Consider the following 27218-nt stretch of genomic DNA (forward strand, 5'->3'; position numbering starts at 1 on the left):
TTTTATTTGGGCCTTTTTCTCTTCTTTCCTGGAACTTATATGTGTAGACTAGGCTGGCCTTAAATTCACAGAGATCTATCTGCCTCTGGCTCCAAAGTACTGGCCTCAAAGACATAGGTTAATCAGATTTTTTTAAAAAAGATCCTAGGAAAGAGAGAGAACTAACAGTTTAGGGAATATGACCACTAAGTTTTAACCAAATATTTTTACACAGATTTAAGAGACTACATAAAAAGTGAAATATGATATCTCAGCAAATTCAGCAGAAGAGGCAGGTGATTCTATGTATGAAGTAGGTCATGTGAGGCCTGGCTTCTGGCATAACCCTGTTTTCATCCCCGGACTCTTGTTCATTGGGCCCACAAATATTTAATCCACTTCAGCCTCACCTTCTCTGGATCGTCTTATCTTGCCTTCCCTATTTCTTACAAGTTTACCAACTCCAATTCGTTTTTCCCTTTAGAAGATGTTGCCCCCTTACAATGAAAACCTCAAGGGGCTCTCACATACCTGACCCGTGTCAACAGAAGTGAACGTTTCTTGAATAAAGCTCAATAAACGGTCTACCCAGTCTACCCCAAGGGGATGGAGAAGAATCACAGCCTGTAAGAGTGTGGGTGATAAAGCTTTCTCTGTCATCATCTGCTCTTTTCGTTTATCTGGAAACTAACCGCCCTTTGGTAGTCTTATTATTTAATGTTTTGTGGGCTTAGGCCTATAGGCTTCTGAAAGGGAAAGATAAAGTGTATTCTCTGACTTCATACAGTACCAGCAAATAGAGTCACCAGTTCGGGAGAAAGATCCTTGAGCAAAGCAAAACAAAAGCATAGCAGGGTGCGGGGAAAGGGACGCCGGCACGTGCACACCCGCCTAGGAGACATAAAACCAGGCGGGCTCTCTAAGATGGATCTCGGGCTGTCTAATCAAGAGGCCGCGCCGAGAGCCGCAGCGCGGCAGCCATTGGCTGGGGAGCGCTTCCCGGGGGCCGTGAACTCTCCGGAGGCGCCGGCGCCGTAGGCCGCGCGCCGCGCTCTGGCCGGCAGGGGGCGCCCTTCCGCGCGCTGCGCTCCCCGCGGCGCCTCCCGCCCGGCCCGCGCCCCGCTCGCCCGGCGCCACGCCCGCCGCAGGCCGAGGGCCAGTCACCCGCGGGCCTGCGCCCCGCCGGCCCTCCGCGCCCCGCCCCTGGGCCGCCGCGGGACGAGTAACGGTTACGAAGCACTTTCTCGGCTTCGGTTTCTGCTTAGTCATTGTCTTCCAGGAAACAGCTCCCTCCTGGCGGCGGTGGCCGCCGAAGCCGCAGCGGCCGTCCGCGCCAGCACCTCCCTCCGGGACCGCCTCTCGGTCGCCGCCCGGCCTCCTCGGGCCCGAGCGCACACACCGGGCTGTGGCCGCGCGGAGTCGGCAGCCTCGCGCTCGCCTCTCGGGCCTGGGACACCGCGCCCTGCGTGGCCGCCGTCTTCCCAGCCCGCCCCCTCCGCGGCCCCGTCGCTCTCCGGTCTCCCCCCCACAACTCCCTTCAAGGCGGCAGCTGCCATGGGCACCGACAGCCGCGCGGCCGGGGCGCTCCTGGCGCGGGCCAGCACTCTGCACCTGCAGACGGGGAACCTGCTCAACTGGGGCCGCCTGCGGAAAAAGTGCCCGTCCACGCACAGCGAGGAGGTGAGCGCGGTGGGGTCGGGCCCCGGGGAGTGGGGGCTGCGGGGGCTGCGGGACGTCCCACGGGCCTCGGGCAGGTGGGGACGGGCTCGGCCCGCCTCGGAGCCTGTCCCCCGGGGGGAGGGGGTGATCACGGTGACCTGGGTGCTAACCCGCGGTAGCAGGTGCCGCTGCACTTTGGCGAGAGGCGAGGGACACCTTCGCCAGTCTCTTGGTTCCTCTCCCAACTCGCCAGCTCACCGGGTCCCTTGCCTGGCTGGGGAAGTTGGACAGAGCCACTGCAGCCCCGCATCCTCATCGTCCTTCCCTCTCCCCTAGCCAGCTAAAGGAATAGTAGTTAGCTGATAGATGAACCAACAAGTACTCTGGACTTTGACATCATTGACATTAGTTTCTTTATCTATTGTGCTGAGTTCGGAATTGGGGTACTTACTGGAAGTTAACATTTTATTTGCTTCAGAACTAACAGCACGGTGACACACGCCTTGAATCCCAGCCCTGGGGAGGCGGAGGCAGGAGGATTTCTTAGTTCGAGGCCAACCTGGTCATAAGCGAGTTTCAGGGCTAATCCTGTCTTAACCCCCTCCCCCAATAAACCCTAATTACTGAAAGTGACAGTTTAATGTAGAATTTAAAACGTGTGGCATTTGTGTTAATGGCCCGTTCCTGGGCCAGTAGTTCTCCATGGACCATGCAACTAATTGCAGAGGCATATTGCATATGAAACACGTCTGCGCTTAAAACAAAACCGATGTGCAGTTATGTGTTGGAAGTAGTAAGCTGGGAATGGTGGTGCGCTCCTCCGATACCCAGACTAATGGGCTGAGGCAAGAGGCCAGCCTGCGCTACGATGTGAGACCCTGTCTCAAAAATTAAATAAGATAAATAGAAACGCTTTAAAAACAAAACATTGACATTTAGGAGCTGTAGATTTTGAGAGCGTCTTCCTGTCTGTAACTTTAACCCTGAGTAACATCCAGTCATCGAGTTGTGGGAAGTGAAAGATGGTATATGCAAATCCTCAGGCAGTTAATCAACCATACCATCAGAAAGACAAACACATCCTGAGGAAAGAATACATTTCCGAAGTGATGTCATACTGTAACCTTAGTGTCTGTGATGGGAGACAAGCCCCGGATCCTCTAATGAGACAGACTATACAGCGGCACCTGGCATCCTTCTCGTTGTAAGCTGAGAGCCTGCGCAGTCAGATTTAGGAACCTGAGACCCTAGCCTAGGCCGTGTGTGTTCAGGTTCCAGCTAAGTTTGTATGTTTTGTTTAAGCTGCCCACTTTGCCTATTTCTCCGGAAGGTATTACTGCACTTTGGTATAGAGCGCCCTCATTTCTCCCTGCCCAGAGTTCAGTAGGGCATTTTGCCTTGAGTGCCAATGTACTGGGTAAAACATTCTCTTACCTTATCTGACCATAACACACTAGTGACTTTCAGTTTTTTTAATGTTTTATTCTGCGAGAATTTCAGTACCTCCCTCAATCATCATCAGAAAGGCTTTCAAAAAATTTTTGACTGAGAATAATAAGTAATTTTATCCATTTAGTTCATAGGTTTCTGTTTCTATGTGCGTTGGGGACTATTTTAAGGTTTGTGACTTTTGTTTATGCTGCATTTGTTTGTGATTCTTTGCCTGTCTAAAACATCTGATGGTCCTAATAAAGAGCCGAACAGCCAATAGCCAGGCAGGAGTAAGAAAAGGTGGGGCGGCCAGGCAGAGAATATAAATAGGAGAACTGAGGAAGAGAAGGCCTAAGAGAACAAGAAGGGGAGGACATCAGGGGCCAGTCACCCAGCTACACAGCCAGCCACGGAGAAAGAAGAAAGGTATACAGAACTATAGAAAGATAAAAACCCAGAGGCAAAAGGTAGTCAGGATAACATAAGTTAAGAAAAGCTGGCAAGAAAGAAGCTAAGGTCAGCTTTCATAACTACGAATAAGCCTCTGTGTGTGATTTATTTGGGAGCTGGGCGGTGGGCCCCTCAAAAAGACAAAAGAATAAAACATTATACAACATGTGTGTTTATCCCCGCATTAGGAACAGGTTGCACAAAAGATTATTAATCCCTGCATACTGTGTAGTAGACGTTTTTTCAATCCTGTTGAACTTTGTAAAACTTGATTTTTTTTTTTTTTTTAAGCCGGGCATGGTGGCACATGCCTTTAATTCCAGAACTTGGAGGCAGGGATCTCTGAGTTTGAGGCCATCCTGATCTATAGATTGAGTTCCAGAACAGCCAGGGCTACACAGAGAAACACTGTCTCAAAGAAACAAAAACAAGCAAATAAATAAATAGTTCAGTGACTCTTATTCCTCAACATTATTTGCCATTTATAAAAATATTATTGACTTTTAAATTATGTTTTGTGTCTGTGCATGTGGGTGTGTCAGATCCCCGTGGAATCACAGGTGATTGGGAGCCGACTTATGGGTGTTGAGAATCAAATCTGAGCCATCTGCAAGAGCGGTAGGCGCTCATAACCACCAAGCCATCCCTCCAGCTCTTTAAAGATGGAGCCTTAAGTGCAGTCATGTGCAGTGTGAAACGCACTATTCAGAGGGACTTGTCATGGTCTGTAGTGTTTTACTCAAGATGTTTCAGAAGAGTCGGACAGAAGCTAAAACTTGAACATGTTGAGGAGAAGCCCCTAGAAGGTCAGTATGTTGTGAGGAAGCCATAGCAGATTTGTTAGAATGCAGTGGGTGTGTTCTGTTTCTACATAGAATTCTCTCCTGTGTGTGAGCTCAGAGGCTGGTGGCTGATAATTTCCTCTATTACTTTCAATCTTGATTTTTTAGACAGGGTGTCACACTGAGCCCAGAGCTCACAGATTGGTTAGACTAGCCTGTCTCACTCCATCATGCCCCCCCCCACAGGTTCTGGCCCCCACCACCACACCTGGCTTTCACCTAGGTGCTGGGATGTGAGTTCAGGTCCTCACGCTTGTGCAGCAGGTATTTACCTCCAAAGCCGTCTCCTCGGGCTCAACATAAAGAGTGTGCTGTTTGAAACAGTTCTGCTTCACTGATGAGACTAAGGAAATTGGAAAACAATAAAGAACCACTATTGTTTTCAAGGCCTGATCATTTTTTTAACTTTTAAAGATTCTTAATTTTTTTGAATTTTTTAAGATTTATTTTTTATTTATTTTTTCAAACAAAGTATTTTGATCATATTTCCCCTCTGTGATTGCCCCTAGATCCTCCCCATCACCCTACCCATCCAACTTTGTTTTCTCTTCAAAAAACAGAAAAGCCCACCAAACCTCAAAATGAACAAACAAAAGACCAGTAAGACAAAACATAACAAGACAAAGCAAAACAGTCCACAAAAAAAAGCCGAGGAGTTGTGGGGCCTGCCCTGGAGTCAGAGAAAACGGATTTTTTTCCTCTTTGCCAGTTGGTATCAATTGCACATAGCTTCAAGGTCTACTCCCTCTCTTAGTGCTGGGAACCTGTCTGGCTTGAACCTGTGCAGGTCTTGTGTGCTGCCACAGTCTGTGAGTTTATGTGTGTGCCTCAGTCCTGCTGTGCCTGGAAGACACTGTGTGCTTGGAGTCGCCCATCCTGCTGGCTCCTCCAGTCTCTCCACCTCTGCACAGATCCCTGAGCTTTGAGGAGGTGAAGTCATCACTTAGGGCTCTGGCTCCAAGTCTGTACTCTGTAAACATTGTCCTGTTTAGTCTGTTACTTCCCATCTGTTCTCAGAAGTGGCTGCTCTGAGGTAAGCTGAACGAGGCACTCATCGCCAAGAGCTTTGTGTGATAGCCTACATTTTCCATTTTGAGTTTTATTTTAGTCTGGGTTGTCATTAGTGATTCTACTTCTTTGTTCAGTTCTACTTTAACATTCTGTGCTGTTTTCATATTCAGCTGTGTAGTAACAGTCTTCTTCATTCAGACATTTACTCACGTCCTCTTTAAGGTCCTTGAACAGTTGCTATTTTCAAGTCTTTGTCTTGTGCTTCAACTGAATTCCTTTTCTCAGGGCCTCTTGCAGGAGAGGTGGGCACAAAGGAGATGGGCTAGGAAGGAAGGCTCAGAGATTCTTATTTTGTCCAGACTCAGAAGTAGAAGCTCTCAGTGAGGACAGCCCTCATGTCTTGGCAGTCTGTCCCTGATGTTATTCCTTGGCGTTCTTCATTCCCTTGTCCAAAAGCTTAGTGTATTCTGCAGCCTCATTTTTCCTAGTTATTGTTTCTTCAGAGCAGTTGGTGATTGTGTTCCAGGTAGAATGACAAGATGGCGAACCGTGGGTGCTTCTCGCCTTCTTTGTTTAAGGGCTTTATGACAGTGTTAGTGGACCTCATCTTCACAGGGCTTGAAAAGGCTGAGGGCTCTGCTAGCTCTTTGGGCCTCAACTGCCGCAGCACAGTAGGATCTGGCAGTCCGGGAATCAATCAATCAATCTCTCTCTCTCTCTCTCTCTCTCTCTCTCTCTCTCTCTCTCTCTCTCTCTCTTTTACAATATCCAAGCTGAGAACGCTCAAATTGGAATCCAGAATGCACCCCAAATAGACATGCGCTTTCTTGCTGCAGTTCTCCTCGGTCTATAGTAAGAACGCCCCTTGCTCAATATCATGTCCACACTGATGAAGGTCAAGACAGCCTGCTTCATGAAGAGACCTCATTTGCCATCCCCACCACTAATCATACCTTATTACCCTTCCACTCTTTACTCAGGGCATCAGCAGTAACTTTCTGTTTGTTTTTGAGACAAGGAATCACTGTGTACTCGACTGGCCTGAAACTCAACTATATAGAGCTTGCTGACTTCAAACTCTCAGAGATCTGCTGCCACTACCTCCTACATGCCAGCACGCCCTGCCTGAACTGTCTGAGTTTTGAGTAGGATTGAATCATAGGTACCACCATCCTCATATATCCAAAACTCACTTCTACAATTCTTTTTCATGCATTATTCCCATCTCAGTGGTACATGTCACCTAGCAGCTGTGGCTAAAAGCAATATAATCTGTCTCTACTCCTTCCTTTCTTCTCTCCCCTCCCTTCCTCCTTTTCTTTCTGCTTTGCTTTCTTCCATCTCTCCTTCCCTCTCCTACACCCTCCTTTCTCTTTTGTTTGTTTACTTACTCATTTCGTCATTCATTCTTTGAAACAGAGTCTTCAAATATGTTGCCCAGGCTGGTCTCAAAATCATGACATTCCTGTCTCAGACCCCCCAAGATTGCAGGCTTGCGTCACCTGGACTAGGGAATTGGAGTCACTTTTCAGCTCCCTACTGATACTTCCTGTATCCTGTGCCATGAATGCACTTCCGGGACTTCCTGCTTCCCGCCACTGCTATGGCTCTTGGGAAGCCATCACTATTTTTGAATTGCTGTTACTGGTGGGAATTCCTACTTTTCTTGGACAATTCCAGTGGATTGTAATAGAACAGCCCGATAGATCTCTTTCAGCTTAAGTCAGAGAGACACTACTTTCCCCCTAAAAATACACCAAGCTTCCAGAAGCCACTAGGAATCACAGGGAGATTTCTCTGTCTGCCTGCTCCCACTCCTTCTGTATCCACTGTCCGCCCGTCAAGTGCACTCCACACTGCTTCCCTGCGTAGACTATACTTAAATACTCGGTTTTACTGCTCATCTACCTGAGTTTCTTCCACATCACTTCGCTGCTCACTTACTCCGCCCCGACGTCTTTCTTCATAGTCAAGTCTTTGTGCACTCTCTTTTAAGTTGTCGTTCCTGCCCTCGGGACACTCCTTATGCTCTTCTGAATTTTCCCACACTGCCCACAATTTATTTCTTTTAACTGTTGTCACTTCTAGAATGACAGCTCAAAGCGCAGGAGGTTTTAGTATTGTATCTGGGCCTGGTGTCCATTTACTAAATACTTGTTGCAAATATGGTTTCAGAAAAGAGGCCACTTCTTTAAAGGTGAGTTTGTCTCCTTGGGTTGGGGGAATTCATCAGCAAGGCCTTACTGTATAAACCAGTCAGAGGGAAGGACCTTAGAATACTTCAAGATGGGAGCTAAAGCGCTGCTCATTGGTTGTTCGCCTCTAATCCGTCCTGCTGTGTCGGCGCTCACTGGTTTGTAAGAGGACATTGACTTCTTCCATACATACGCTGTGTAAATAAGGAGCTGTGAGAGAAGATAGGCTAAAATGAGACGGCCATGAGGAGGACAGGAGGCGCTGAAGATGGCAGAGGTCGTGTGTAGCAAGAAGTGGAGAGGAATTGAGGAAGGAGGGTGTGAGGGAAGGGGAGGAATGGGAATAAGGAGGAAAGGAACAGCAGATTCTGTTCTGAAAAACACAGAAATGAAACTTAATTCTTTGTAAGCTAAAAAACAAAATAAAAGCCTCCAAAACTTAAAAAAAGGAAACAAATATATATAGTAATTGTGTGGAAAAGATTATCAGATAGTTTTCATCTGACTTTAATTATGCTTTGCATAACAATACAGATCTTGTAACTTGAATCTAGATGAGTTATTGTGGGTGGCACAAATATTAGCCTAAGTGGCTCTGTTATCTTGAATGGTACCTTCTTGTCTCTTGTAATTATCTGTACTAAGTGGTAAAATCCATGTCATATTAATCTTTATCATAAGCAGTCATAGGTGAAATAGTGAGTTCCAAAGTTTGGTCCCTATTGCCATTAAGAAAATGCTTTTGCAACTCGGGCTTTTAGTTACTGATTTCCCTTTCCATTGATTGCCATGACATCAGAACCTCTGTGCCCTCGGCTGGCTTTAAAGTGGTGACTTTTAGCTGCAGTGTTGGTTAATGAGTGATCAGAAGTAAGTTCAGGGCCAGGCCACACAGTGGCTCAGCTGTGCTTGCCTCCAGGCAGGACAGCCTGAGACTGACTCCTGACACACATCTGTAGGAGATAACTGGTTCTCAAACACTGTCCTTTGACTACCCATCAATACACAATAAAACAATATAATACATTTTAAAAATGAGTTAGGTGAGGGGTTGCAGAGATGGCTCGGCAGCTGAGAGCACTTGTTCTTGCAGAGGACTGGGGCTTGATTTCCAGCACCCACTTGGTGGTTCACAACCATTGTAACTCCAGTTCCAGGGGACCCAATGCCTTCTGATCTCCACGGGCACCATGCACATACATGGTATACATACATATATGCAGGCAAAACACACCAAAATAAAATTAGTAAATCTAATAAAAACTTAAAAGTAAGTTTAGTGAATAATGAAATGGCATATTTTTTCTAATAGATGTCACCAGCATGCTTAGTATATAGTAATAAATAGCATTTTCTAATTTTTTTCTGTTATGTATATCTAGGTCTTTGCTCATTAAATAAATATACATCTTATATGAGACCACTATCACTGACATTGAGACAAATACAAATGCATATTTTAATTTAGCTTAAAAATTATAAAAACACTGGAGATAAGGTAAGAAGTGCCCTGTGTGTTAGGAGATGATTTACACATTGTCATGATGCAAGGTGATTCATGCTGACAGCTTTTCAGGCTGTAGAATTATGTAGCGATTGGAATGTTAAAATGAAAGTTCTGGTTGTTCTAAGAGTCTTTGGCAGATCCGTGATTGAGCTCGGAGTCTGAATGTTTACATGTTTTGGTGCTGGAGACTGAATCAAAGGCTGGCCTCAGGGATGCTGGGCAGCTGCTCTGTTACTGCACTGTGTCCCTGAACCAAGATTGATTTAAAAAGAAAGTATATGTGTGTTTTCACCTGTATATATGTCAGTGCACCACTTTGGTGTCTGATACCGTGGAGGCCAGAAGAGGGTGTTGGTTCATCTGAAACTGGGGGTAACAGACACTTGAGAGCTGCAGAATGGGTCCTGGGAATTGAGCCTGGATCCTCTGAAGAATAGCCAGTGCTGTTAGCCACTGAGCCTTTTCTCCAGCCCTAGGTTTGAATTTTTAATAATCTAACTCAGGTATATCTAATTTAGAAGTTTCTCTGGCCATACTTACTCTTTGTTACTTTTTAAATTTTTATTTCTATTTATGTGTATGTGTGTGTGTGTGCTTATCTGTGTATGCACCACATGGACGCAGTTGCCCACAGGCCAGAAGCAGGCATTAGTTCCCTGCTACTGGAGTTACTGCTGGTTGCTTGTAACTGCTGAGCCTTCAGGGCAGCACAGTGTTTGTTTTTGGGGAGCGTAGCGTAGGGACAGGGACTTACGTGGTTTCTGTTCACACTCCACACTTAGATCCAAAGGCTCAGTTATTTAGTGCAGAGCTTGTCCTGCTTCCACCTCCTGCATGCTGGAATTAGAGTTTTGTGCTCTACAGCCTGGCCCAAGTCTTTTTATAATTTTATTCTTGAAATAAAGTCGTAGTTTACTTATAAATACTTTAATGTCTTAAAGTTTCACTGATACAAAATCACCATCAAAATAATGAGATTACCATTTTCAGCCAGGAGCGACTCAAGGTCCAGGTGTGGTGGCACATGCTTTAATACAGTATTCGGGAGCAGAGGCAGATCTCTGTGAGTTTGAGGCCAGCCTGGTCTACAGAGTGAGTTCCAGGATAGCCAGGGCTATGTGGACTCTGCCTCAAAAATGAATGAATGAATGAATGAATGAATGAATGAGAGCAAGGTTTGACTTTATAGTGTAGGAGACAAAAATCTTACAGGATTAAGCCTGGGTTGCTTAGCGTTTTCTATTAACACCTCCTTCACTTACTAATGCATCTTTACTGAGTACTGGGTATGGAGAGCTGTTGATTAACTTTGAAAACGATGCTTTTTGCAGCTTCGAGACTGTATCCAAAAGACCTTGAATGAGTGGAGTTCCCAAATCAGCCCAGATTTGATCCGGGTAAGTGGAATGTGAATGCAGAAATCTGCAGGCCTAAGCAGATGTGGTGTAAGCAGGAAGTTGACTTTCTCAGTTTGATGAGTGAAGTCCAGTAGGCAGTTCGCCATAAAGCCATCCCTTTGTGCTCTTCTGCTGAAGCGGCCGTGGGGCCGAGCATCCAGCAGAAGTCTGGTCTACAGTCGCTTCCCCATTTGGTTTTCCCTGCTTAGTTCCTCACCCACCAGTGTCTCGGTCTAGTATAAGAATGACAGCCCACCTTGGCTTTGGTACAATGTCACCCCAATAATATAGCTAGGAACAACTGTGTGGCCTTTGCTGTCTTGGAACCTACTCTTTTTAAAGATTTATTTACTTACTATGTGTACAGTGTTCTGCCTGCATGTATGCACGTAGGCCAGAAGAGGGCACCAGATCTCATTATAAATGGTTGTGATCCACCATGTGGTTGCTGGGAATTAAACTCAGGACCTTAGTGCAGGCAATGCTCTTACCATTGAGCCATCTCTCCAGCCCCTAGGAACAACTTTTTAAATGTCAGTTTCTCGTGAAACAGTAAGGAACTATATTTCATTAAATGTACCTGGCCATTTCCAAAGAAGTTACCAGTCCCGGTAAGTATCTGCCCAAAGGGCCTGAATATTTATGCTCACAAAATCTTATACATGGATATTTGTGCCAGCTTTATTAGCAGTTGATAACAGTTTGAAGTAACTTAGATGTTCTTCAGTAGACAAATGGAGATACAAAGTGTGGTGCATCCAGGCAGTGATACATTACTGAGTCCTGAAAAGCAGTGAGCTCTCAAGCCAGAAAAGACGTGAAGGAACCTGAAATGCAGTCACTCTGGGAAGGCTGCATACTAAGTGATTGCAGGTGAAGCACTTGGATGGGACTGTTGACAGTGGGGGAGGCAGAATACTTTTAGAAGTAGGAGGTGAATGAGAACTCTCCGTTCTTCCTGTTCAGTATTGCTATGAACCTGCAGTTGCTCTTAAAAAAAATCTATTGAAGGAAAAGCAGCTAAGTTACCTTAACAGGTTAAAGCTGATGACTTTGAAGTCCAAAAGAGTGTTAATATGGTTATTTGTTTAAATTGGTGTGGTGATTTGAATGAGAATGCCCCCCCAATAGGCTCTTCTGTTTGCTGGGAAGGATTAGGTATGGCCTTGTTGGATGAGGTGTGTTCACTGGGGAGTGGGCTTTGACCTTCAGAAGCCCATACTAGGCCTAGTCTGTCTGTCTGTCTGTCTGTCTCTCTAATTATAGGGCTCACCACCGAAGCCTATAGGTACCTGCATGGGAGCAGAAGGCGTTGTAACCAGAGTAGAAACCAAATACATTTGGGAAACGTCTTCATGTAACTTGCTTGTGCTATGAGGGCTTGCTCGAGCCTGATGATGTATCTACACACTTCCATTTGATAGTAGATTGATGCTGTGCACTTCTACTTTATAGCTTGGTGGTTCCGATAATACTTAGCTCATGATGGGCACTCAGATCTCATGGTAACTTGGTTACCCATTGTAAAACAGTCTGTTACCACCAAGGCTCAGGAGCTGTCTTTTCAAACGGAGAACAGTTGTCTGAAGATGATGGCAGAGCCTCGCTCTAAAATTCCAAAGGTCTCTCCTTTGATTCACCTATAGGGGCCTGCCAAAGGGCCCAAACAGCATCTCTATCTGCCACTGACACAAAGGCCATAGGGTCTGCTGGGTCATGTGGTCCAAGTGATAGAGCAGCCTGGACCCTCTGGTGAGCCTTCCCCTATTACAGTTCCCCCCCCCCCCCACAAAGCCAGCAGCTTTCCTTGTCACTTGGTACAAGGGCCAAAGTCACACACCCAAGTGAGGAATTTGCTGTCTCTAGAATCCAGATAAGCCCACCAACTGCTGCGCTTCTTTCTTAGTGGTGGGAGAGGCCCAGTGCAATACTTCCCCTTCCCCTTAGAAGGGACATCTCTGCAGGGTCCGCACCACAGGACTCCTAAGAATTTCACTGAGGTAGAAGACCCTTGAATTTTGGTTGGTTTTATTTCCCATCTTCTGATATACATTGGTGCTTCCAAGTCCCAAGTGTTTTTTTTTTTTAATTTATTTATTATGTATACAATATTCTGTCTGTGTGTAAGCCTAAAGGCCAGAAGAGGGCGCCAGACCTCTTTACAGATGGTTGTGAGCCACCATGTGGTTGCTGGGAATTGAACTCAGGACCCTTGGAAGAGCAGGCAATGCTCTTAACCACTGAGCCATCTCTCCAGCCCCCAAGTCCCAAGTGTTTGCTGCCTCCCGCTCACCTGGTCTAGTCAGCATAATGTCATCAATGTCGTAGACCAGTCTGAGGTTTTGTGTGAGAGAGAAATCAGGATTCCTTCTAACTAAGTTATGCAGAGGACTGGAGAGTTGGATTTGTAAAGGTATACTGTCAACCGAAAGCACATTGCTCTTGGTGGTCCTTGCAGACAGTTACTGAGAAAAGGCATTTGCTGGATCCATAGCTGCACATCCCTAGAGATGTGTCAGTCCGTCAGTCCGCTCAAGTAAGGCTACGGAACCTTTGGATTAGGAGGTGTGGCCTTGTTGGATGAGGTGTGTCCCTGGGCGTGGGCATGGAGGTTTCACAGGCCCATGCCAGGCACAGTCTCTTGCTCTGCCTGCTGCCTGTGGATCAGACTGTAAAGCTCTCAGCTACTGCTCCAGTGCCATGCCTGCCAGCTTCCTGCCATGATAGTCATGGATTACCTCTCTAAAACTGTAAGCAGTCCCCAATTAAATGCTTTCTCTTGGTCATGGTGTCTCTTCACAGCAATAGAATAGCAACTAAGACACTTTGTATATCAAAGATTTTTAAAAGATTTTAATATGCCATTATCCAAAATAGGTAATTTTCATTGATTTTAAAGTAAAATTCTCTTCTAACACCTCACATAACTCTACACTCTTCTGCTTGTTTGCTTTTTTAATTTTTGGTAATACCTGGTCAAAATGAGACTTTTTCTCCAGAAAATAGAAATTCTCTCTCTCTCTCAACATCTGCACTTTATGCTTAGAAAGTTCATTAGACCTCAAAAAGATCTTTGCGTCTGAAATGCTTAGGACAATCAGAGACTTTACCACCAGTAGGGCTAACTTTATGTCCATTGAACTTTGTGTTTCCTGCAGGAGTTTCCAGATGTCTTGGAATGCACCGTGTCCCATGCAGTTGAGAAGATAAACCCTGATGAGAGAGAAGAAATGAAAGTGTCTGGTAAGTGCCCCCTTTACCGGTCACTCTCCTATGCTGTGGACCGAGGGACATGAGAGCGAATCCTTCCTCCTGACAGCCAGGGGTCGGTCATTAGTGAGGAAACCAGACGAAGGCCAGTCTGAGGAGTGGGTCATAGGAAGTCAGAGCTGAGCACCATGGAGTCCTGATGTTTCTATTTCTTGTGTGACTTATGTGTACTCAGCGGTGGAGAGGTTCAGGTAGAAAACGGAAAGGAGAGGGGATGGTTAGGAGCAGCGTCTGCAGAGTGAATAGATCTCCCCTTCCTGGGTGCTGGTGAGCAGTGCAGACGCTGCCTGGAGTCCAGAAGGAAGTCTGGGCAGCCACCTCTGCGGGGAGAGTGATGTATGCATACATCCAGCAGTGTCCGTGCCTGCTCTGTGTCAGCAGTGAGAAGCTAACACTTTCTGCTCTCAGCTTCCAGGCAGCGTAGCAGAGCTCAGTAACTCCTGAGCTTGCCTAGATTCAAGTTCCTGGATGTGTAGGTTACTGACTAGTCTAGGGTTAGCAAGTGTTCAGCCTCTCCGAGCCTCAGTTTGTTTATCTCTACAATGGGATTCAATTGTTTTACAGGCTTCTTTATAGTATGGATGAAAGAACAAAAGAGGCTCATAGCTAGGGCAGTGCTTGCCACAAAGTAGTAAAGAATAACTGTTATTACTAACATTGACAGGGACACGTATGACGGGATTATAAAATAGGAATGGCCTTTTTGTTCCAATCATAATACCATCTGTGGAGTCTTGCTTATTCTAAGCACTGAACTTCCCTTTATGATTATACTTCCTCATATTTATTGAAACAAACCTATCAGGACTGTTATCCCCATCACACCAGTAACATTAATTAGCATGAAAGTTAGCACATAACAATAGTTCCAGTTACTTAGGAGGCTGAAGCAGAGATTAGGAGTTTTATCCAGCCTAGCAACATAATGAGACCCCACCAGTTAAGAAAGAAAAAGAAAGCTGTCTTTCAGCCAGTGCATTGACGAACCAACAGGCTATGAAGGCGTGTCTGACTCTGAAACCTGTCTCTTCTGTTACCTTCACATCGCTGCTTGTGTAGGAAGTGAAGTAAAGCCAACATTTCTGTGTGGTTGACTGTATGTAGCTCATTACTGTCTTGAGCCTTCTCCAGGTTGTCCTCCATTCCTGTAGGGTTTGAGAATCTTGATAGGTGATCAAAATCTTACCGTAAGAGAAGCTTGCCTCTTTCTATCTCAGTGTACCCTACATTCCAGAGAGAGAGAAAGCCATTCCAGATGGTGAAATATAGGGACCAAGGATTAGTAATGGGGGGATTTTCTTTGTTGCAAGAGGAGGAGGATAAAACCTAGGGCCTTACACACGTGAGACAAATGTGTTACCATCAAGCTGAACCCCAACCAGGGAAAGTTTTTCAGCGTGTATCGTGGACTCCTAACGCTGGACTTCTCTGCTAAGGGAGCTCCAATGGCTGCTTGTCAGGGGTAGCAGCAGGACCTAGATGTTTTAGGAAGATCTGGTAGTAGAAAAGAGGGGACAGATAAACATGTACACAAGGACATTTGTTGCATATGTTGAACGCTAGTCACTGTATAAGTGCTGTAGTAGTTTGAATGTAATTTGCCCCATAAGCTCATAGGGAGTGGCACTATTAACAGGTGTGGCTTTGTTGGAGTAGGTATGGCCTTGTCAGAGCAAGTGTGGCACTGTGGAGGTGGGCTTTGAGGTCTCAGACATGCTCAAGCCATGGTAGTGCACAGTAGGATGTGGACACATAAGTAATAATGAGGTGTGGATACATGAGGTAATCAACTTTTTCTTTGTTACCCAGCAAAGCTGTTCATTGTAGGATCAAATTCTTCATCATCAACTAGAAGTGCTGTTGACATGGGTAAGCAAAAATTTATCCCTCTCATAAAAATGGACTTTAATTATTTTAATCTAGATAAAGAAGATAAGATGATTTCAATTTTACCATTTAAACTTCTAGCCAAACTTTAAAGACTTGCATAGAACCAATTTTTAATTACATACAGTGATATTTTGATAGAAGTGTAAAAGATGTATTAATGTTATCTGCTTGAGGATGAAGTTTCTTTGTAATCATTATTAGGCCTTTAAATATTATACTATAGTTAAAATACTAAAATCAGAGACAACAGAGTACAAATACTGTGGATTCATTTCCAGCACCTGGTTAGATAAAAATAAAGAAGGAAAACCACAAGGAAGAGGGCAGGTCAGAGACTTCTTGTCTGCTGCACAGAGAAGTAGGTGAATGAGCACTTAGAGACCTGTTGTAAATGACAGGTAAATTATGCAATAATCTACTGTACAGAAAACTAGTTCATGACGTGGAATTCAGTGGACTGTGCTGAAGACGGTAATACTTGTTTCTAGCCTGTAACACACAGTTGTCCTTCCCATGTCTTCCTTCCCGTCAGCGTGCTCAGTCCTTGGAGTTGCGCAGCTGGACTCTGTCATCATTGCTTCGCCTCCCATTGAAGATGGAGTGAACCTTTCCTTGGAGCATCTGCAGCCTTACTGGGAGGAGCTAGAAAACTTAGTGCAGAGCAAGAAAATTGTTGCTATCGGCACCTCTGATCTCGACAAAACACAGCTGGAGCAGCTGTACCAGTGGGCACAGGTAGAGGGCGTCTGCATGCCGACACCTGCTACAGCTATGGAGCAGCGTGCATTAGTGCATGTTCACTGTGGCTGACTCTACACATGGGAGCTTGGAGACAGGCTTTATCAGGCAGTAGGAGCTTAGGTTTGGAGTTGGGTATGTCTAGTTGAACTGAGTATTCATCCTGCTTAAAATGAAAGAAGGAAACACTAAATGCTAAGTGTTCAGAGCAAGTGAATTAAAACCATTCAGTCAGTTTTACATGTGCTGAAAATATTACACTGTGGGCATTATGGCTCTGATTTCTTAAGTAAGGAAATAAATGTAACAGTATTTTCCTATTAAGTAAGAGGTATTAGACTTAGTCTATAGAACCTGATGTGGAGAAGGAATCATAAAGCCATCTCTCCACTCTGTGAACCTACGAAGTTATGAGGGAGGTTACCCACACCCTACGTTTATTTCCTTTATCTTGTCTCTATTTCTTTTATTTCATTCTCAGCTGCTTCCTCAGAGTTGATGACAAGCAGGATGATTGCATTGTTCCTTCTCTTGTTGACTTGGTAGCAGTATGTGGCCAAGATACAGCTGGGGACTTAGTGATCTAGGAAGGATATAACAGCTAGCCAGTACAGCTCCTGGAAGTTAGGAGTTTCCTTAAATACCTGAGTAGTAGCCATAGTAGCCACAGTTTATATCTTGAGATTCAGTGTCTACCTTGAAGATAGATTCCCTGTTGCTAAAACCATTACACTTAGAATCACTGCTTCAGAGTCAGATGTACTGGACTATTAATTATTCCAGCAGGCTTTAATTTGAATCTTACTGGTAAGTATAATTATGTATTGGTTTTTCCCTCAACCTGGAACTGTTTTCCTCATTATCACTAACATGGATTAGGAATGCATATATTAATACAGATAGTCATGCAAAAGTATTCTTTAGTGAAGAATTGTCAAATATGGTTTTATGTTCTAAAATTTATTGCTTTCTTTTTTAAAAAGTGGAGGCTAGGGCAGTGACTTAGTTAGGTACTTGCTATATTAGCATGAGAATCTAAGTTCAATTCCTAGCACCCCAAAAAAGCACACATTAAAAATATCTATCGAGGTTAACATCTACCTGTGATACCAGCTCCTGGAGAAGACAAGACAGGAAGATTCCCTGGAGATCGATGGATGGCTAGCCTGTCTAGCTGAACTAGTGAGCTCCAGGTTCAGTGAGAAACCCTGTCTCCAAAAATATGGAGGAGAGTGACTGAGGAAATTGCCTGATACTAACCTCTGACTTCCACATGCACCATTCTACGCACATGTGCAGACGAAGACACAAAATTGTGTAACTAAGCATGCAAAGCAATAGGCTAGCATGATAGCATTTTCATATATATATGTCAGTATACTAAGTTCTAATTAATTCCCCTCTCACCATGCTTCGTCGTGGGGCTCCTTCCTTTCCTCCTCCCTGAAGTCCATTCTTCTCTTTCACCCGGTCAAGAGCTCTCCCTCCCCTTTCTAAGTAATGCCCTAGATGCGTACACAGGTGTCCACAGAGCCTGACATGAGGGAACGTGCAGAGGACTCTTCTGCGCCCAGCCTACTTCAGTCACGTGATTGCTTCTGGTTATTGCCCGGCCAGTGTCACGGTTTCCTTTCCTCTCTGGTGACTGGAACTCATGGTGTTTGTGGATCATGTTTTCTGTATGCATTCTGTTGATGGACATGTAGACTGGTTCTGTTTCTTAGCTACTGTGAGTATTAGTTTTCTGCTTTCTGTGTTCTATATGACATAATTTAATACAGTTCATTTTATTTCCACTTTTAGGTAAAACCAAATAGTAACCAAGTTAATCTTGCCTCCTGCTGTGTGATGCCACCAGATTTGACGGCATTTGCTAAACAGTTTGACATACAGCTACTGACTCATAATGACCCAAAAGGTAAGCCTGATGTTTTCTCCTATGGAGGACAAAAGCTGTTTGTGTGGGGGCGGGGGGTTCAGGCCAATGATGGAATGCTTGCCTAGAATGCACACAGCCTGGGTTTGATCCCAACATGTGCACACAAATTTTAGAAACGCAAAAAGAAAACAGATGTTGAAATCTGAAGTGTGTGCTATGATAAGTATATAGTGTTGTCAAATGTAAATATTATTGTTAATTTAAAACATACAGCGTTAGTTTGTCTCTGCAGTGGTGGAGTTGTAAATCAATTGGCAGGATCCTATGCAAGAGCATGGGAATGAACTAAACCATTTCTCTAGACACCACTTGTTTTTTCTTTTTTTCCTAAGCAATGGGAGTAATGCTCTGATGAATATACTTAGATATTGTGCTGTGGCCAAAGCAAAAGTTCAGAGTAAAACTGATTTCTTTTTGCCAGTGCTGAAGACTATGTTATAATATATACCAGGTATACTAATGGGGAGTTAAATTCTTCTGTAGTTACCCCTTTTTGTGCTTGTGTTATTATTTTCCCATGTAATTAAATATAATATTGTGCGAATCATCCTCTCCCCCCCCCCCGTGTGTGTAGATGAACACATACTAGAAAAAAATCCTGATGAAATATACAGTAATAGAAATGCTATTAATAGGGTTAGGAATGATTTTTTTTCCCCTTTGTACTCTCTTGTATTTTCCCTGGTTGTACATTAGAATCTCCTGGAGATCTTCAAAAATTGCAAACTCCAGACTCCCTAACCAAAAGTTATGAACTAAAGAGACTGGGGTGCAGGGATGCGTTTTAAAAGAACTGATGGCATTTAATACTGTAGCTCAGCTTAGAGGATACATGTATTTTATATTCAGTGTTGTTGTTCGTCTTTTGAGACAGGGTCTCCTACAGCCATGCTGGCCTGGAGGCCACTATATAGCCAAGAATGGCCTGAACTTCTGATCCTCCTGCCTCCACCCTCAAGTGCTTAGTTTCAGCTCTGTGCCATCAGAGCTGGTTTATGTGGGTGGGGCAAACAATACCAGGTGCACTCTCGGCAAGCATGCTGCCGGCAGCTAACTTTCTGACCCTGTACTCAGTTTTGTTGTTGAAATGCTTACTTACATAGTCAAGAGCTTTTGTTTTCGGACCTGACTTGTTGGGATTGCTGTTTTAGAACTGCTTTCTGAGGCGAGTTTCCAAGAAGCTCTTCAGGAAAGCATCCCCGACATCGAAGCCCAGGAGTGGGTGCCATTGTGGCTGCTGAGATACTCCGTCATTGTGAAAAGCAGAGGAATTATCAAGTCAAAAGGCTACATTTTGCAAGCCAAAAGAAGGGGTTCTTAACTACAACTCAAGCTCAAAACTTACTGACCTGTATTTATCTCAGACATAAGATAAAAAATTTGTAAGAGAAAATTGAGACGTGTAAAAAAATCTAGCTCTTGCCTATAACAGGTGTCATTGAGGCATTATCTTCAGTTGTCTGGCAGTGTGTTGTCGAGGTTTGAATACTTCTGCCTTTGCCTCAGCACTCACGGGAACCACTGTATTGTTTTCATTAAACTATTGTTTTCTAACTGAAATTGTCTATAAAGAAAAGTACTTGCAATATATTTCCTTTATTTTTATGAGTAATAGAAATCAAGAAAATTTGTTTTTAGATATATTTTGGCTTGGGCATCAGGGTGATATATATACATATTTTTTATTTCCAAGATTCATTAATTGCTTCTTACTCTATACTCTATAACTAAGCAATTAAATTACAGTTGTTTAAACTAGATACTGGAAGATATTTTTTCCTGTCATTGGCAAAATAATCTATCTCAGAGTAACTACAGCAGCTGCGATCTACTAGTAATGTAAATAAAATTCATTCTTTGATCCATGAATAGAAACTTAATCTGTGTGTTCTTACTAACTGTGATTTGACCATGTGCTCTGTGTCATGTTCTTTTCACCTGTTATTTACAAAGGCAAGCCAAAGTGAATCTGAGAAAGAGGCTTGAAGCTTTGGCACTATTGTTGGGGAGTTTAGAAAAAGGACCACTGTCATCTTCAGATTCTTTGGGGCTCTTAGTGCATTCTTGCTGTGTCACTGTGCATTCAAGAACGTTCACTAGTTCCATTGTACTTGACACTGTGGCCCTGGAGAGACGATGAGAGTCAGCTAAGTAAAACGTGATGTCGGTACCTATTACTGACGAGGAGAGAATAAAGCCAGCAAAGACTGAGGGGAGTCAGTCATTCAGTTTAATTTTATACTAGTGTAAAAACTGAAAGTTTGCAAAGAAGACATGCTGCTTACCTGTAGCACACCGAAGGGTCTTAGGCAGCAAATCTGTGCTTGTTACCCAGTCTTGGTTTTTCTTTAAAAGAGATCTTGTATGTCAGTATTCTTAAACATAGGCCTTGTAAAACATTTTGCTCAGAGATTTTCAACTTAAAACTATTGTCTATGTTAAGTCAACACAGTAGACCTTTATCCTAAGTAAGTCTTTATGGTAACTGGATGACTTTCTCAATTAGAATTATGTGAAACCAACTGAGTTGCCTGCTAAAACTTACATAGAATTCAAACTAAAAGCCTATAATTACACTGATTGTACATAATACTAAATATATAGGTAACTTAAATTTGGAAATGTATGTTGTAAGCGGAGGATGCTCTTTTGTTCCCGGCTGTCCAGACCCAAATAATCACACAGAACTGTATTAACTACAACACTGTTTGGTCAATAGCTTAGGCATATTCCTAGATAGCTCTTATCTATCTAGGAATTAACCCATTTCTATTAATATGTGTATTATCACAAGGCTGTGGCCTATCACTAAGGTTCTGGCATCTGTCTCCTTCGGCAGCTACATGGCGACTCCCTGATTCTGCCTACTCTCTCTATATCTCTGTTCATATTTCCTGCCTGGCTTTATTCTGCTAAGCCATTGGCCCAAACAGCTTTATTCATCAACCAATAAAAGCAACATATATACAGAAGGACATCCCACAACATGTTGTATTTTAAGTCTGTGCAGTGAGTTGGCCGAACTACTTTGAGGGGAACTTGGTATCACCTTTATTGTTCTTAAAACCTGGATTTTTGAAGAGTTTCTTTGACAATGTGAGAAACCTTTCTTTGCTGATGTATCCAGATGTTAGCCAGAGCTTGTTTGTGGTCTTCTGTTCTACTCCCAACAGGAAATAAACATGAATTATGGGTTCACTTTGTGAAGGGATCATGTGCAGAAGAAAATATTTATGGATGAAATTGTTACATGATTCCGTGGTTCTTTTGTACCAGGCTTTTTCTTTTGGTTCACCAGCCAGCTCCCAAATCATGACCTGGAGACTTACTATTAGTTTTGAATGCTCAGCCTAGCTTAGGCACATTTTGGCTAGCTATTTTAACTTAAATTAACCTGTTTCTCTTTATCTACCTTTTTGCCTCATGGCTTATTACCTTGCTTCTGTATATCTTATTTTCTTTATGTCTGACTGGCATCTGCCTGACTTCTCTTGTTCTCTCCTCTTTTCATTCTTCCTCTTGAGCCTCAATTTCTCCTCCTGTTTATTCTGTCTCCCTGCCAGCCCCACCTGTCCTTTCTCCTTCCTGGCTATTGGTCGTTCACCTTTTTATTAAACCAGTCAGGTGCCTTATGCAGGCAAGGTGAAACAAAAGCAATACATCGTTAAATAATTAAACAAATGCAGCATAATCAAAGGAACACACCTTTATGCAGTTAAAGTAATATTCCACAGCATAAACATATGTAACACATCTTTGCCCAGTTAAAATATTCCACAACATTCATTTACTCCAAATCCTTAAGTTATTGGATAACCTTTAAAAGTGAGTCTTCTGGGGGCTAAAGAGATGGCTCAGTGGCTAAGAGCATTTGCTGCTCTTGCAGAAGATCCAGGTTCAGGTTCCAGCACCAACAAGGTGACTCACAAACATCTGTAACTCCAATTTCAGGAGATCCAGTGTTCTCTTCTGACCTGGAGGCACCAGTCACACACATGGTACACACAAATCTCAAAATACTCCCCAAATATCTGCTTAAAATGAAAAGCTGTTATCAGTAGTGTGTACAGATATATTTGAATACAGTGACCCAAGGTAGAGAGATTTTGCATATAATTTCTTATAAAGTAAACACAAAGATTTTTAGCTTATTACATTTCCAAAATCAACAGGCGCCCTTTTCAGCAGCAGTCTTTTACGTGGGGTTTATTCCACGAGATTACCTTAAATTTCCATCCAGGAGACTCTAGACACCGAAGGACCAAGGTCTCTTATAAGTTAGATCAATGTGCTATATATTCTAAAGACCCTTTTCAGTTTTTTTTTTAATATTTATTTATTTATTATGTATACAATGTTCTGTCTGTGTGTATGCCTGCAGGCCAGAAGAGGGCACCAGTCCTCATTTCAGATGGTTGTGAGCCACCATGTGGTTGCTGGGGTTTGAACTCAGGACCTTTGGAAGAGCAGGCAATGCTCTTAACCACTGAGCCATCTCTCCAGCCCCCTTTTCAGTTTTTTTGAGACAGTGTCTTTGTAGTCCTGGTTGTCCTTGGGCTTGCTAAATAGGCCAGGTTGGTCTCAAACTCAAAAGAGGTTTGCCTCCCTCTGCTTCTCCGAAGAGCTGGGACTAAAGATGTGTGCCACCATGCCTTGCTCCTGAAGACCATATAGATGCTAGAATACTGATACAGTATCCTTTTAAAGGGACCAGTGATGGAACATGAGTCACAAGTAGCTAATAGAGTTTCAGTTCTGAAGAATGGTCATCTGGACATGTGAGCTGTATGCCTTGTTTTGGTTGTGTCAATGATGGGACCACCTTGGACCTAAAGCATTGAACTATTTGAATTTAAACTATGATTTGGAAATAAATTATTTAAAAATATATAAATGTGCCGGGCAGTGGTGGCACACGATTAAAGGCGCACGCCTTTAATCCCAGCACTCGGGAGGCAGAGGCAGGCGGATCTCTGTGAGTTTGAGACCAGCCTGGTCTACAAGAGCTAGTGCCAGGACAGGCTCCAAAGCTACAGAGAAACCCTGTCTCGAAAAAACTAAAAAATAAAATAAAATAAAATAAAAATTAAATTAAAATAAAATAAAAAATATATAAATGTAAGATGAAAGCCTAAGTTATTCTGTATTGCACAAGCAGTTCAGGTTTTCTGTGAAAACTATAAAGCTATTTTGTCTATTTTGCATGAATAGATCTTACTTTCCTATACCAGGACCAAGCAGTAACCAAAATTAGGATCTTGCTTTTGAGGGACAAAAGTTGTAAGGCTCATCTTAATTATGTCTATCTAAGTGTTTCCTCCTAGGTCATCCAGCAAGAACTCTGATCTCTGAGATGTAAGCACCCAGCCACTGGTGTATGTGGGCAGCTGGCAGCTCATCCTTCTGCCAGATGTGTGGAGAGAGAATGGTGAAGTTTTTCAAAGAATTTAAATCACTTGTGCAGTATGTGTTCTTATACTCAAGCACACCAGCTTTTGATTCTAAACCTATTTTTCCAAGCCTAATGTCCAGTGTTCCAAAATTAGTTACCTCTCTTTTCATCATAAAATTGATGAAGGGATATGTCAGAGTTTGACTTTTTAAAAAATATGTAACAATATTTTTATAGTGTTTGGATTGAAGGAAACGGAAAATGGAAATAACTAGTATGCACCTATAGTGTACTAAAGCAAATATAAGACATTGTTAAAGATAATTTTTATTTTGCTTAATGTGAGTTTTGTGTTTTTTATTTGAGTTGCTTGAAAATGGGAACATCTGAAAACATCACATTGATTTCTGAACCTTTTGAATTCCAACAGTATGATTTGAAAATAAATTGTGAATTACTTGAAAAAGATGTAAACCATAAAGCTATTCATTCACTCAGCAGAGATGTATGCTGTGTGCTACACAAGATGCTACAGATGGACACAGATTAAACAATCTTACCTATACAATGTATTCCCAGGGAGGAAATCAGGCCATGAAGAAGAGAAAGCTATCTTGGTTGACAGCAGATCTGGGACAAGGTTGGGGAATGTGGAAGAAAGTGGTTATGGGTAGAGGGTAAGAACAGGAAAGACTTAACTAAAGGAATTAACTTTGAGGGTCAGGTCGAAACAAAGTGTGCTTAGCATTGTGGGCAGATCTTTCTCTGCCTGATTTGTAAATATTTTATTAAATGGCATGAGTTTGGGTCCCCAGCATGGCGGTGGCCTGGTAATCCCAGCACTGGGAGCATCCATCAGCTCTGCCAATCGGCAAGTCTGGCACACGCGGGTCTATCTCAGATAAGGTGGAATGTACTAGAGAAAGTTACCCGGTGAAGTAGATCTCTGGTGTGTGCATGCATGTGTGAGCACACAAGTACGGAAACACCCAGTCACACATACAAAAGGCTTGTTGTGCTCTGGTCTGTGAATGCATGTGTATTGGAAAAGTCACATTGTATAAGAGAATAAAGCTTGTCACCGCCTCCCCTCCAGTTAGTGTATGGTTATATATCCTTTGCCAGAAAATTAAAACAGGATTTGTTTTTCATATTTCATGTATTTCATGTATGGAATTGGTATGTCCAACTCTCATCATTTTAAGATGGCTCATGTCTTATTACTTTGAGTCATCTCTTTTCCCTGTCTTTGCTCAGTCCTGATTCCTGTACTATACTCATTAGATTCACCTTTTCTTTTATATCTTTAGTAAGTTTCACCAACATCTTTGGAGTGATGTTATGGTTTGGATCTTAAAGACCCCGCAAAGGGTCATATATTGGCTGCCTGGCCTTTGGCCAGCAGTGCTGCAGGGACTTGGGAGGAACTTTAGGGAGGTGGGGCCTGGCAGAAGTTAGGTCATTGGAATTCTTGAAAAGGGAAGAGGGCCCTGCCCCTCCACTGTATGCAGCTCAGCCACCATGTGGTGAACAACTTTGCTGTCACATAGTGTCCACCATATTTCTGCCCTGCCTTCAGTCTAAAAGGACAGAGAAAAGAGACGTGGACTACAACCTCTGAACTGAGCCCAAATAAATCTCTGAAGTTGTTTAAGCCAGAAATTTTAACATAGCAACAGACAGCCGACTAGCGCATGCAGTAAACTTCGTGGTTCTTTCTCTGAAAATGTATTTCATATTCGGTCTTCGTTTTCAATGGTGATGGAGATTGAACCCAGGGCCCTGCAACTGTTAAAACACGTTGACCATTATCATCAGGAAAGTGCAGATTAATCTATAATGAGTTGTCACTAATGACGAGAGACCGACAACAGCAAGTGCTGGTGAGAACACGATGCAGATGTAGCTCTCAGATGTCGGTGAGACTGAAACCACCACTATGGAAAATACCCAGGCATTTCTTCATTTTGTTTTGTTTTTGAGACACGATCATGCTAGTTAGTTCAGACTGGCCTGGGTCCTCCTGTCTAAGACTCCTATGTGCTGAGGTTGTAAGCCATGTACCACCATCCCTGACTTCGGCATTTCCTATAAAATCAAGTGTACACTTAGCATATGACACCATTCCACTCTTAGACAGTTTATCAAACTGAAGGTCTCACTGGCTATTTTGGCCAGAAACTTCCTTCCCTCATAGGCCTCACCCTAGCGCAGCTCACATGGTGCTGTGAGCTATCCCCAGATGGCTCAGAGAACAAGACGGAACTCTTTTAAACCTAAACTGAAAAGTAACAGCTCTCATTGTTGCCAGTGTTTTCACTAAGCCTCGCCTGTCTTAAAGAGTGTGAAGACAGGAGATTGACTCAAGTCCCAGTTAGAGGAACACATATTCTTGTTCTTCACAGGTATGTGACTCCCAAAGCACAGGCTGCATCCTCATGGCAATCAAAACTTGGTCATGGCTGGGCGATGGTGGCACAAGTCTTTAATCCCAGCACCGGGGAGACAGAGGTGATCTCAGAGGTGATCTGTGTGAGTTCGAAGTCAGCCTGGTTTACAAAGCGAGTTCCCAGGGCTGCAAACAAAACAAAACAAACTTGGTCACTATGCATACCTGCCTCCAAGGAGCAGGAAGGGGAGCTACTTAACTCAGAAGCAACATACCTACTGAAATGCGTGTTTTTAAGAAAAATTATTTTGTGTTTAAAAGGTAAAGGAAAATAGATTTGATGAACCACATCTCTTCTTGCTCCCAACATTAATTCCTTTACCCCTTCCTCAATTGCTTTTGTAGCCTCTCAATATATTCTAGTTCTCCATCTTTCATCTGCAAAAGAAAATTGAACACCTCAACCGGGTGTAAAGACGCATGCCTTTGATCCCAGTACTTGGAAGGCAGGGGCAGGTAGATCTTTGAGTTCGAGAACAGCCTGGTTACATAGTGACTTTCAGGAAAGCCAGGGCTATGTGGAGAGACCTTGCAAAACAAAGAAACAAACTAAACTAAAACCCTTTCGATCTGGGACAGTCAGTCTCCTTTTCTGTTGGGGGGGGGAGTTTTATCTCTCTTTCACAATTTATTTTCTTTTTTCTTTCTTTTAAACGATTACTTCAAATCCGGAGACATCTTAGTTAAATCCAGAGCTTTCTAATTATTCTCCGAGATCCAGGGTTCACTTGACACACATCCTTGTATCCCAATCAAATCTCGAAGTCTCATTTCTATTTAACTTCACAAATACTAAGTGTTTTCTAAAAGTACTAAATGAAGTCTCCCTTTGACTTCAGTCGAGACTCACGCCAAAGATCTTACAATGACTGCACAGGAGACCGATGGAAAGCAGGGTAAAGAATGCGTCTTTCTATTTTGTGTAAAACGCAAGCCTCTACCGCCGCAGAGAGCACGGTGGAGGACGCGCGGAACCAGAGGCCGTCGGCGGCGAGCCCGCTAGGAACCATTCTCCCGAGCCGCAGTTTCCGCGGGGACGCGTAAGCGAGACCCTTGGGTCTGACGCACT

General features: G+C 43.5%; 1 protein-coding gene and 1 long non-coding RNA gene across 2 annotated transcripts; one reads left to right on the forward strand and one right to left on the reverse strand.

The window, feature by feature from the left end:
• The first annotated feature begins 1365 nt into the window (after positions 1 to 1365).
• On the forward strand, positions 1366 to 24040 carry Gclm (glutamate-cysteine ligase modifier subunit). The gene is made up of 7 exons (XM_050162958.1): positions 1366 to 1659; positions 10406 to 10471; positions 13630 to 13714; positions 15551 to 15610; positions 16164 to 16366; positions 18173 to 18287; positions 19460 to 24040. Exons 1-7 carry the CDS (start codon positions 1534 to 1536, stop codon positions 19627 to 19629), a joined length of 825 nt encoding a protein of 274 aa, XP_050018915.1. The 5' UTR covers positions 1366 to 1533; the 3' UTR covers positions 19630 to 24040.
• Positions 22586 to 27185, reverse strand: LOC126514671 (uncharacterized). Its single transcript, XR_007595700.1, has 3 exons — positions 27000 to 27185; positions 26365 to 26527; positions 22586 to 26275 (listed from the first exon to the last, which is right to left on the reverse strand). It is a non-coding gene; the product is annotated as an uncharacterized lncRNA (long non-coding RNA).
• Between the last annotated feature and the right edge of the window lie 33 nt (positions 27186 to 27218).

Source organism: Alexandromys fortis, unplaced genomic scaffold, assembly GCF_014885135.2.
Source record: "Alexandromys fortis isolate MF-2015 unplaced genomic scaffold, M_Fortis_MF-2015_v1.1 scaffold_19, whole genome shotgun sequence".
Classification (NCBI taxonomy): Eukaryota; Metazoa; Chordata; class Mammalia; order Rodentia; family Cricetidae; genus Alexandromys; species Alexandromys fortis.